This window comes from Macrobrachium nipponense, chromosome 22 (genome assembly GCF_015104395.2).
Source record: "Macrobrachium nipponense isolate FS-2020 chromosome 22, ASM1510439v2, whole genome shotgun sequence".
In the NCBI taxonomy this organism is placed as follows: domain Eukaryota; kingdom Metazoa; phylum Arthropoda; class Malacostraca; order Decapoda; family Palaemonidae; genus Macrobrachium; species Macrobrachium nipponense.
This window is the reverse complement of record NC_087213.1, coordinates 10,358,727-10,372,848: the sequence shown is the minus strand read 5'-3', so window position 1 is coordinate 10,372,848 and position 14,122 is coordinate 10,358,727. Positions and strand designations below refer to the sequence as shown.

At 33.2% G+C, this 14,122-nt stretch overlaps 1 protein-coding gene across 6 annotated transcripts in view; it reads right to left on the bottom strand.

The window, feature by feature from the left end:
- Positions 1-1,518: 1,518 nt before the first annotated feature.
- Positions 1,519-14,122, bottom strand: part of LOC135198481 (solute carrier family 35 member F2-like) — a 360,961-nt gene continuing 348,357 nt past the window's right edge. For all 6 annotated transcript variants that reach the window (XM_064226058.1, XM_064226059.1, XM_064226061.1 and 3 more), the window contains one exon: positions 1,519-12,219. In XM_064226058.1, coding sequence (XP_064082128.1) covers positions 12,168-12,219 — 52 coding nt within the window. In that variant the 3' untranslated portion in view covers positions 1,519-12,167. The remainder of the gene's footprint in view (positions 12,220-14,122) is intronic.

Genomic DNA, 14,122 nt, shown 5'->3' with positions numbered 1-14,122 from the left:
CAATTGTAAGTTAACTGGAATGCAAGTTGTTAATGTGTAGTAATTATATATTGGATTTACTACTTTTCCATTTACATAGCGGGCACTTGCTTTTCACTTCTATTGGTGTTTGTGATGTTTGTAGTGTAAGAAATACATTACAGTGAATAATGACTAAGCGTTTCAGCGGCGTGGTTGGTATGGTATTAGCGTCCCACCTCGGTGGTCGCGGGTTCGATTCTCGGCCATTCCATTGAGGAGTGAGAGATGTATATATCTGGTGATAGAAGTTCACTCTCGACGGGGTTCGGAAGTCACGTAAAAGCCGTTGGTCCCGTTGCTGAATAACCACTGGTTCCATGCAACGTAAAAGCACCATACAAACATTCGAAATACAGCACTAAAGGCTTGGGCTCCTCATTAACAGATTTGGGTTGGCGACATTATTTTATTTATACGGTGGTTGTTATGAAATTGTATTAGACGCAGTACATAAATATATTTAATACAAGAATTATTGAAATAATCAAATACAGTAGGCTACACACTGACTTAATAAAGGTGTTACAGTGTTTTATATTGAGTGGAACTCCCTTGTATTTTTGCAATTATCAACACGGTACTGTTGCAGGTAACTTATGAATTTGTACAATGTTTTATTCGGGGTTAGCCTCAAAGCAAGGAAGACAGGAACTAGCACAATTGAATAGCTAATCCGTGCTCATTTTTATGGATATAGTACTGATGGTATTTCATTTAAGGAGTCATTCAAGCAGTACTCTTGAAGTGTCTCCACTTGTTTGTTTTGTAGTGGGAAACTAAAGTAAAATAGCCTACATACATATAAATTTAGCATAGACCTACACCTAGGCTTGTTTTAATATTACACAGTGGTGCCGGATTTATCGTTTAATAACTTGACTGAATAAAGATGTTTATTTTCAGAGTGCAGTTGTACTACTATGCCAGTTTTTATAGTCTGAGGTACTCTAAAATAACATCGACCTTTGCTGAAAGGTACGTGTTTTGATTGCTTTAGTTAACAGTATTTCCAACTGTACTTTTTATAATATCAATAGTAATAATACAGTTGTTCTTCATGGAAATTTGATATGCATTTTCCATCTACACAGCTATAACTTAACATATGAATATCTTCTTGAAGGAAACGAGAATGTTTACATGGTCAACTGAAAAAAAAGGGACTGGTATTACTTTTGACTTTTTGGTAAGAACATGCCTCGTATTAGAGAACAACCCCCAGATATGAAGGTTAGTTCAAGTGACTGTTTCAGATATTTCAGTAGCACTGTTATCTTCAGTTGCATTCATCTTAATCAAAACTATTTTTCCACTTGATTACAGGAAGAATTGTGTAGCGATGAGTTTTTTTTTTCATTAATAAAATTGCTCCTTTGGTCACGCACTAGCCTACTATTAGTGTAGTACTTTAGACCCATAAACTACGTTTGTGCAGTACAAAACACACACACACACACACACTCACTTTATAGGGTAATTAGAAATCAAACAACATAGAACACTGTTCACAACAAAGATATATTGAGAACAATTTGAAAATACAAAACGGCACTGTACACTGTACAAAATCCTGTACTTACAATACTTTTTCCCTTTATCATACAATCTACTTGAGAAGATTTGAGAAAAGGGTCTTTATTGCCCAGACTTACAAAAGCTCATTTGTTCAATTACATGTCCAGGAATAATTATGTAAGTAGAGGTTTACTAAGGTGAAATTCAAATTGCAGATGAAAAATTATAAACTGAAAAGAATCAAGAGACTGAAGTTAATGGTTTCTGTACTAACTGTTTTGAAATATATATAAAGTACACAGACAAAGCATGTGAAGTTTACTGCAGGAAAACAAACCTGTACTATATCTATGTCCAAAGCTAAGTATGCACACAAATCATAGGACACAAGCAATTTACAATTGTGTGAAGTGCATATCCCTTACAACTTTCTTTAAAGGTTAACTAAAGCTAAATTTGATGGTTCTACTGTCAGAATCTTGTAATATTGCTGGAAGCTGTAGAATCATTGCTTGTTGGTGACCTAACATTTAAAATGCAGATAATAAAAGGCTAACATATCACATGCATTATCTGCTGTAAACTGCTTGAGTTTTGGAAAAGAAAATAAGTTCAAAACACAATAGTACAGAACTGTTCAAACACATCAAAAGTTGTCTTGGACTCATTTTTGTTAGGAAACCAATACGTACAGAAAGGTAACAAATTAACTTTAAACTTTGTGAGAATACCGAGGCAGTTTTAAATTGATTACACTTTAATAATACATCTTACAAGTTACACTGCACACAATAACATTCATATCTACCTACGTTCTGTAGACTGTATCAAACTGTTTGGGTTTTTTCACACCCAATAGCAAATATATAACTCACATTTAACAATTTTAAAAAAATCTTTGAAAGCAACAAATGTAAATATGTATTACCTGGACATGTGTTAATAAACCTACTGATCACTACATTTGCTAATGTGACTCATTCTCAGAATCTTCCAAGTAAGTCTTTTGAGTGATTTTTTTATGGTGCACGTGCGTACACCCACACACACCACACAGGACAAGAAAAAAAAGATCATACCCCTACACTTCATTATTAAGAGGAATGATTGAAGTGAACTTCAAAATATTGACTTGTTTAACCTCCATTTATCAGAGGTATAAATTTCTCCTATAGACCATCTTGTGACAAGAAAATGCTTCTATGCTTAAAACATGATTATGCAAAAGAGAAGACAAAAACTGTAGTTTCCAAATGCCATCACAGCAACATAATAATTAAAGAATCATAATGGGGTCCAATAACCTTTAAGAAAAATGGAGTCTGTAATCGTGTGCATACCTGATTATCCTTGCTTATGTTACTACCCTTCTACATTTTGTCAACATACTAGTTTTACCTAAAAACCCCATCACTTAGCATATTATGAGTACTTTCCAATCAATACTTAACTATATCATCTTGAAAATCCCTTTAAGTCTTCGTAACATCAATTAAGATGTCTGTTTACATCAAACAAAAATACACTGCAAATACTGTGCGATACGTCATAACTGCTGAAATCCACTTTGATGGAAGTCTCGGCGGACTTCAAAAATGATTCAGCATATCTCTTATCAGTAAATAACCCATCAAAAGTTATCAAATATCTCCATGTCTTTACTGTCCTGCTTTACTACTATGGTAAAAAAAATCCTGAACATATCTGCACCTGCACTGGGCTTGCAATGTTCAAAAGCCCCAAATTCACTGATATTTGTTACTAGATGCAAAATAAATATAAATTCAAAGGTGGCCATTTGTAATAAATAAATGTTCAATTTGATAAAGGTTGGGCTTCTACAACTCTTGGTCCCAAGATGACCTATAGTAATGGAAAAGATTTTACTAACATTAAACAGGACCACATCTAAAGAAAGTCGGAAACAGTCAATTGATTCAAACCCTGAAGTTTAAAGTGATCTTTGCAGCCACTTTAACTTTGATCTTTCATAAGTTATGTGGTACTTTCTCCCGTAATGACGGAAATTTTTCAGGTTTCAACTTGCAATGTGAAGCAGCTAGAGTTACATGACATTACAGTTTGAAATTCATTTAAATTTACGGAGAATTTCTGTAAAATAAGAGAATGATGGTTTTCAAAAGGCTTCATAAGGGTTTGGAACAACCATCACTCAAAACTAGACTTGCTTAAGCTTTGGTCCTGATATCACATGCATCTCAATACTAGATCCTCCTCTGGTTACTCATTTTTTAATACAATTAATGCTAACATACTATAAGTTATGTGAGCATGTAAACATAACATTAAGCTATACATGGCAGTGTAAAGAAGACGGACCCAACTCATACTTTTCTGAGTTCTAGTTCACTCCATTGTTTTGATTTCTGCTGAATAAGACATGCTGTATATCCCGCATAGTTTATTTTTTTGTACAACCACCTAATGAGACACTTTTCACGAATAACAAATTGGAAATTATCTTGAAAGACTTGTCTTCCAAAAGACTGTGTATAAAAAATTTAAAGCAGTATTCATGGAGATCTAGAAATTCAACCACAGTTTTTCTTCCTAGTAAGCTAACACTTCTGAAATCTGGAAGTTCCTTGAACCAAACCTTTTCAATTCATGCCGGCAAACTGTTGACAAACTTGCACCGGTTTCTTGCTTTTGACAATATTTGTAGCAGTACATCTGAATGCCAGATGTGGCAGTGATGCTCGAAATATGTGCTTGTGTGCTACCATCTTCATTTTGATGGGACACAAAAGATTTCTGTCTACTAATATTTCTATTTATACCAGAGAAAAAATCCATACTATAACACTCTAATCACGACTAAGTAATTAATATAACTTTGCCATCACACATGTGAAAGGACACTAAAGAGGTATTGAGACTATTAACCATTGGTTACCTGCTTGGTTGTGATATATGAGAAACCTGAAATCTCCTTTAGCTGAAAATGAAAAGTCTCCAAACTGAAATGCACTTAGATGATAAAGCATACAATGCAAACTTGCTGGAAGCTGTAAAACACCAGCTAAGGTAGTTTGTGTGGTAGCTGGGCAAGATACACCTTTCAAGAACGAAATTTGTCTAAATTTTACTAAACTTACTAGGTTTAGATTCAAGAGACAATGACTAGTTCTTAATTGTGCAGTGAAATTATGGTTTGATCAAACCACTGTACTAACTGAACTGAAAGACTTTGCTATTATTAACTGTTCATTAACTGTTATTCAGTTGTTTGTGAACTTCAGAAAGGAGTCTGTAGAATGTCTGCATAAAAAAGATGTAAAGTACGCCCTTTTTGTGTTATTAATCACCTGGTAGGAGTGGAACTATAAAACACTTGTAGTCAAGATATGCCTTGTACAACTAAAGCAAGGATTTTAGCTAAGTTCTATCATGATACTGCAAAAGACTACCTTTACCCTACATTTATTCTTTAAACAAGAATTTTTTAGCAACAATTACTGACCTATTAGGGGAAAACATGTGACTGATGTTTGGTACCTTACACCCACCAAATTAACATTAAAATTTGCCCAGAGTATTTCACTATTCTCCTTTGGCACTCCTTATCTCTCACTTATACGAACCCTACCAGCAGACGACAAGGATGTATTCACTTTGGGCATTACTTTAATGTTTGTCCAAAATTAGGATTGTTTTAGTCTTTGTTTACAACACATTGAACAACACCTTGATATTTTAAGTGCCACATATCCTAAAATTTAATAAATATACTAGTACAGTGTAGTAGTGTTTCAAGCAATTTACAAGAAAGATATAATATTGTAATATTCAGAGTATTGAAGTTACTCTTCAAATGTTGATCTGATTAATGCTATTGTAATAATGTAGGGTAAATATCTGTACGTATATCAATACGTAGTTCTTTCTGCTCTGCAGTTATGAAACATTCCAAGTACTATAATGCAAACAGAGTAGGTACTGTACTTATTACAATGGCATTACCAAGGTTTTTATTCTATTTTGACTGCCCATTAGACCATTCTACTTGACTCGCTGACCAAACACGGATATTGCAAAGTTTAAGGCATGTTATCAGCTTTTATTTATATTTGTATGTTTCTAGTTAGATTTTTCATTAAACAGCCAATTCATAATTCAGTTGCAGTTCTATTTATACTTGCAATAAGAAATCAGTCAATGACAGCATTTCAAGCAGAAAATGGAGAATATTTTATCACAATAGTATGTATTTGTGGTTTGTAAATAAACCTGTTAAATATTTTTCATTTATCATAATGACAATGCATAGTGTTTGAAAATTACCTAAACTCTGCAAATAGCTGTCAATTCTCTCTCAATTTCATTTAACTGTTTTTCCTAAGTGGTCCTTATTACTATGATAACTCACTAGTGTTGTAATGTGTAAATGACAATTGTAAGAACAGTGAGTATTACAAATTTGTTTTTATAATTCTGTACTAGACTGGTCTCAGAGAGAGACTGCCCTGGCTGAAAAAAAGACTGTGTATTCATGATAAGTATGAAGTTTGCCCCTTTTGTTTTTACATCTACAGTATATATACCACAGCAATCTCTGGTGACTTGACAGTTGACTTTGCTCACTCTTACTGAATGTATGTATGTACTTTATTGTATATATCCCAAAGCAAGTAAGAATTCTGTGGTTCACTTTGGTAAAAGGACATGATTTCTTGTTATAAGAATTCACAAGTTGAATATAATAAGGGCATCACAATGTCACACTAAAGAACAGAATTATTATTCCCACTGCTATGAGAAGTTAAAGGCTCTGAATGAGAAGCAAAATTCACAAAAAGTACAGTACAAGTAAATCTCCAGCTGAGCATAAAATATAAACATATGCAGTTGCAAATAACACACATTAATCTAAAAACTAAAAATTTTAAAAGACAATTGAAAATTCCAATCTATAACTGATAAAATTTGTAAAAGAACAAAAAATAGTCTGAAACCTCTTAAGATCACCAACTATCGAAACAGGAGCCTGGAATAATTGTCTGACAGTACTCGTCCTACCTTTCACGGTCTTGGAAAGTAAAGCAGGCCCATTGCAATATACACACAATATACTATGTATTTGTGATGAGAGGCAAATATGCATACAGATATTGAGGAGCAATGCTCATGGCCCTATATATAAACAGATTTTCCATAACTCTATTTTATTAAAGTCTGTTTTACTACTTCAGGTTTATAGCAACATGATCATTTTTAAAGAGAAATTTCAACAAAATTTCAAAGTAGTAATTGGTGAAAAGAACACTGCTTGATGGCAACCCAACTATGTACCACCAAAAACTACTTTGCTGCTGAACAAAGCATTAGAAACAAAAAAGTTCATAGTACAGGTTTCGTAGATCAATAAAAATGCTAATGTGCAAAGTACTTTCATCTTCAGTTTTAATGAAACGCATGTAAAATGTAACCAAATAAAAGTGTCAGCGTAGTATAAGAACTTTTGATTTGATTAAGTTTGCCATTATATTTTTGCTAAACCTTAAACACAAATGGTGTCAATTTCATACATATATATGTGTGTGTATATATATCTATATAAATATCTATATATATCTATATATATGTATATCTATATATATACACAGCATTCACAATCAGCACTGTAGGTATTTATTCATATTATAATGGATATTGCATGTATGCTATACCACAAACGGTTTAAGAGAACGTATGTTCACTGTTATATCTGGTGTTATTTTCATCTACATATATTCTGTATGACAAAATAACAATATACACAAACAGCATGTAACTCTGGATGAAATAATTGGACCAAAATAGAACTGCTTTAAAACTTTACGAAGCATGTACACTGCATGTTGGTACAAACATACTGAAAAACATTTGAATGCTTATATTTTCGCTTTAAATTACAAATCTTAAATGCTTAGAAAATCTGTTTGTGACTAAGTCCTAAAACATGTGCAATGTTTACCTCATTTTATTTAGTACTTGTTCACATCTTTTAACCTTTGTGCTTGCTACAGGAAATAAATAGCACCAGTTTACTTGGCATTTGTGGTCAGGGAAGAACTCTATAAATGTACAAGTTTATACAATTTTTTGCAGCTGTTACACATTTAATATACTGCACTGTACACTGTTCACTATTATATAAAATGCCAAAGAATGGCAAAACCCGCAATTCATATACACACACTTTGAGAATAAAAATATGTAACCAACATACACTTCTTATATGTGACGTACCATGAAACAAAATTACAAATAGTACATTTTCATGCAATTTGTAATAAAGAATTTGATCATAAATCTATTCCTGTGATCAAAACTAAACCCTACTGAATAATGTACAAAATTTATAATGGATTATGATAACTTTTAGAGGAGCATTACACATCAAATCAACTAACCTTTTATACAAGCTTACATAGACATCAAGAGACATACTTTGACATAAAAGATGGAAATTTAACACACTTTATTAATACAAATTGATATGCTTCTGAATTCAAATTTTCATCAGTCTTCTCTGGCTAATGCAGTACAGAGCAAAGTGAAAATGAACAGTAAAAATGTAGAACTTCTTTATTTACAATGTTAAATTGAGTGGTGCAATAATTTTTTTAGTGTTTGAGAAAATCATGGTCATAAAAATATATACACTATACTGTAGTATGTATACTTGTCCATCTATTCATTTAATATAGAATAGTACATATGGATGCTTAGATGTATAGCTCAAAGATGTCCCATTTGTGTTTGTGTTACTGTATATATCAGGATGTACTGAATTGTATGCACTGTGATGAAAATATTCCACACTATATTAAGTGAATTTCTATAAAAAAAAAAAAATACATACTCTGTGCTCAAAGAGAAGGAACTGATATAGAACAAAGGAAAAAAAAGTACCTGTTTCCCAAATATACAAACATTTACTGTGTAAATATTCTAAATGTCCAACAAATATTTAATGCATGTATATTCTAAATATACAATTATTTATGCAGTCATTTGTATCTCTGCATCTGGAAACCATTACAACTGCATACTGTATAACTTTGTAATGTATGTAGTATTTGATTTCCATTGCCACACTATTTAAAAACCTCTGCATGAAATTCAACACAAGGTGTGGGTTTATTAACATGTTTCCTTTATATGCATTTTCACAGACTGCTTAAAAGGTGGCTATAACTTTTCTATTTTAACAAGACCACAAAGTGCTTTTGCTTAAAAGGTGGCTATAACTTTTCTATTTTAACAAGACCACAAAGTTAAAGCACTTGCCCCTCTCAATAAGGCTGACAGGAAGGTTTGTCTTTTAATCGTAACATCCACAACTTATATAATAAATTGGAGTTGAAAAATTGGTTATTCATTTTTAACAAATACTTTGACAAAATTGAGTTCTAAGGATTGGTCTTAATGAACATACTGTATTTAATCTTATCAAATATGCATAGTAATTGGTCAAGTTGAAAATAAATACTGTATCTGATAAAATCTGATACGTACTTGACATTTGCAGTACACTGAAGCCAATTGATGATAGCAACACAGCGCTTCCACTTTTTCTATTATTTTACCTATGCCATCAGGTGTACACATCCAACGTTTTCTAGGTTTCCTCCAGTTTTATTTACACTTATAGTCTCCTCAACTCATGAAGAGCAGCTAACAAAATTATTTGAGTATTCTTTGAATGGTGGAGTGGAATTTGACCTGTTTTATAACATAACTGTATGAATGCCAAAGGTACTATTATGTTGTCATATACCTAGGAAGGTATACTATATGAAAAATGGCTTATTTTGTACAATGGCTATTTGAGGAGCTAATATAATGATTAAGATGTGCATCTTTGAAAAAAAGTAAAAATTTGATCTATACTGTACTGTATAATTAGATTAAAGAATACGGTACTTTAATGGAATGCTTGTTGCATACTGTGCTATACACTATATACATACATGTGAATGCATACAACCAGTGTTATATGCAGTATGTATATGCACAAGTTTTTATGCATGAATGTGTATGAGGTATTTCCTATTTGGATAAACATATTTCTCATATCTATTATGCTTTATGAACTGTGACTGCAAATAAAACTCTGACAAATAACTTACAAGTTTTTACACATTGAAAGTTTATCATTCTAATACAAAAGTCCACATTAAATAATTCTGACTGCATTAGCACTTTTCTCAACTGCACAATGGCACCCATTCCCAAAAAGTGAAGGGACCAAGACTAACTCTTGGTACAGTATTTTCTCCAGATGAGGACAGGAAAAAAATGCAAAGACATAAGACATATTTTTACATGGCTTGGATAGGGGTACACATACTCTGTACAATAATACTGCACAATATCAATTGTCTGAAAACATAACAATTATTTACAATGAACACACTTGACTAAAGTTTCATTCTTAGTTAATGCTGATTTTTTGAGTGAACTGCCATCTTTCAGTTGAAGTCACAACTGATAGTTTTATCACATTTCAATTAAATATTTGTGTTAAGGAACTGTCAGAAATGCAATACTTCAATCTCATGATTACAACATCTGTCATAACATTCTCAATTTTGAACTGGCCATCTGACACACAAACACTATAGTATTTACATAATTAGTCAAATCAATAACATTGTTTACATTGAATTTTAAAATACTATTCATTGGAAAAAAGTGAGTAGAAATACCATGAGAAATAAGGATAAAAATCCTTGCGGCTTATTCAATTTACATAAAGAAAGATACAAAAAGACTAAGTGAATTTTTTTTTGCCATTTTTAAAATCTATACATTATATACTATATATACTTCTTTAAGCCTCAACACATTTGTCAAGTTAACAATTCAAGGAAATTGTACTTAGATTTCTCTTCATTTTTAAAGTTCTTAATGCATAAGCTTATGATAGTGTTAAAACTGTATAAAATATAAAATGCAGAATGTGTTTCTAGAGGAAAAATTAAGGAAAAATATATAGTACTGTACTTGTAATAAGTCTAATCTCTGTATTTTTTTAAATGATGAAATATTGTATATATAAAGTATGTTGCTGTTGTAATTACAATGCTACCATACCAATTCATATCACTGTTTAAATTTTAACAGTAAAGTTAGACATTTTACCTAGAGCAGTGAACATAGGTAATTTATAGTGCCAACAGAAAGAGATCATCCTCAATATTACTTCTTGTATCACATAGCTTTTGAATATTTTTTTTTTAAACTAAGGACATATCACCCAGGGCACAGAAATCCTTGGTTGTATAATGCAATATTGCATTTAAAATGCTTTGTAAAAAGGGGTAATTGGAAACTGAACTTAGCAGGTATTTTTGTTAGTAATATAATCTACCTTTTATTTGTCAAAGCATTTAGAACGATTTAAGGCAAATTTGTATGACAATGGTCTGCAGTGCCCTGAAGAATGCCCGTTTATGCATATGTACTGTGGTTTGTGCTTTCTGAAATTTGATTTGTGCATTGGAAAGAAATTTCTTTTACAGAATTTGGCAAAATCACTAAAACTACAAGTCGTGTAAATAATATTTAATCATTTTTTTTTCTAATTTTAACAATTGCCTCTAAACAGTCTGTGGTGATCATGACCAAGTTCACTTTAGATAAAAGTCTGATTGCTATCTTAAAGCCTTTTAAAACAATACAGAATTCTAGCATTAAATCAAACCATGTCAAACCTTGCCTACCTCATTAACTATTTGAGTCTATAAAATCTGTACTTTGAGCAGTTATTCACCATTTGAGACTGCATAATATGCCTAAAGTTAAGAGGCTGTGGCTTTTAATGAAACTTTTCGGTAGCAAAACAAATTCACAACGCATCATTATACCACATACTCCTACTGCCCTTAACACACTAATACATTCCAATTTCAGTACATAGTGACAAAGTACTTTTAACGAGTGTAGAAGCTTTATTATGCAAGTTGAGCACTTAGAATGAAAGTGTGTAGAGTCTTCGTCGTTGTCATTTCCCTTTATTGTACAGTTTTCATGTCTGTTCAATATACTATGCAATCCTCTTTGTAAACAAGTGTCCATTTAACTTAGCCTTTCTGTACATCTGTTACAATACAGGACTATATTTAAATCAGTTCATGAGTTTTATCATGTGTATTCTTTATACATCACATAGCAACTTCTAATTCACTGGAAGTCCTGAAATGTCCTTTCCCGAGTCTTGGTGATGTTAACTAAATAGCTTTTTTCACCAGATAAACTCACAAGCTGAATTACGTGTTTTCAAGGTACGTAGCTCTATTAAAATATACGACGTTCACACTCAAGAGATATGAAACGTTCACACAAGTTAATAATTTTCTAGGCTTAAAATATTCAGTTTTACTTTATTTTGCTTTGCTTGATTACTCAAAATTCATCTCAAAGACTCAGGGAAGACTTAAGGATAGCCAGCAGAATTGCTGCAATAATTATATCAAGGAAATGCAGTCTTGGTTAAGATGTACAATTCTTGAAGACACCATGGCACTTGGCATATTACAGAAGACTCACTGTTTGCAATCACAGTGTAGAGAAGAAATATTCTTTGATCGGCGAAGTCCTGCAATATGTACTCTAGCACCTCACATCTCCCAGCTCGTGGGAAGAGGATGAGGCACCGTTGGCTCTATAGAGCTGCGATAAAGAGAAAAGTTATTTCAAAGTAATGAGTTTCAAGTAACTTTAAATTAAATCCTCCAAAAAACTTAAATTTTAATATCTTATTTTTAGGATACATTTTAGATTATTAAGAGTAACTGTTATGCAATTACTAAATTTCTTTCTAAAATTAGTTTTAAAAATTTTTTAAGCAATAATGCCCTTAGATTCTTTTTACCTAGCATGATTTTGTAGATGATTCCTACAGCAAGCAATTAGTACAGAAAATATACAGAATGAAACACATGTTTTGCATGTTAGCTATTGCCCCCACAAACAAAAGTAAATTTAGGAGTGATGGTGAAAGAAACGGAAATACTTTGTAAGAACTACTTTACTGTAGGGAGTATAATGAACAAATTTTCTAACTAAAAGTTACTACCAAGCAAGCAATTAGTTTTGTAATAAATTACAAAAATATTTTAAGAAATGAGCATAAACAATGTGTTAATGTGTTTTTGGTTAAAATGGCAAAATATGTCAGTTTTACTGCATTAACAACAATGTCAAACTTTCAAACCAACACAGTCTTGGAGACTAATCTCAACTAACAACACGAATGCCTTAGGAATAACTACTCAAAATTACAACCATAATTGATTTTCTGGGCTTAACCTGTGTCGCCCTGTGAAATGGTTCCTTTGATACTATTTCTTAGGTATAAATATTGCTATTCATCCTAGAGAAAAAAGAAACAATATAATGCCAAGATAAATGGCTCGCTCACCTCTAATAGAAGTGTCGGTATAGTAAAGGAGCGAGTGGAATCACTACCAGAGGTCCCTTGCCATTTAGCTTCTTCCTTCGACAAAACCCCCAACTACGGAGGAGCCGTGCTACAGCTCCTGGTACCCTCTACTACTACCGTGAGCGCCTCCGACGCCTGTGACATCATTCCTTTGATAGCCGCCATCGTCACCACACAAGTAGATCTCTTTGCCACGGAGTCAAACCACAAACTCCCTTGTTACGTGGCACCCAACCTCGATCCTCTAGCATATGCTACAGACGCAATGATCCTCGATTGGAACACATGGAAGAAGATTTACCTCTTCCCTCCGGTGAACCTTCTCCTGAAAGTGTTAAACAAACTCAGGACATTCAAGGGCCAAGTAGCTCTAGTAGCTCCCAACTGGCCCAGAGCAATTGGTTCCCTCTACTTCTAGAGTTGAGACTCCGGCCCCTACGGATTCCCAACCCCAAACTAACCCAGTTAGTGCAAACTCAGACTATGTCCGCTTCCTCAAGAATTCAGAAAACCCTAACTTTATGGATTTTCTGAAATTCGCAGCTATGAGGAATGCAGAAATTGATCCCCAGAATATTTCATTCTTGGAATCAGATAAAAGGGAATCTACCCTGCGTCAATACGACTCATCTGTTAAGAAACTAGCAGAGTTCCTTAAGGATTCAAATCTCAAGTCGTGACAACGAACCTAGCCATAACTTTCTTTAGATCATTGTTTGAGAAAGGTTTAGCAGCAAGCACTATCACTACGACCAAATCAGCTCTCAAAAAGATCTTCCAGTTTGGTTTTAGCATAGATCTTACGGATTCGTACTTTACCTCCATACCAAAAGCTTGTGCTAGATTAAGACCATCAACGAGACCTAAATCAGTCTCTTGGTTTTTAAATGATGTCCTCAAACTGGCCTCGGACATTAACAATGACTCTTGCAATTATATATCTCTCCTGAGGAAAACCATATTTTTACTAAGTTTAGCCTCAGGAGCTAGAATATCAGAACTGTCAGCCTTATCAAGGGAACCGGGTCACATTGAGTTCCTCCCCTCAGGGGAGGTCCTCTTATCCCCAGATCGCCACTTTCTAGCCAAAAATGAAGATCCACAGGACAGATGGTCCTCGTGGAAAATCCT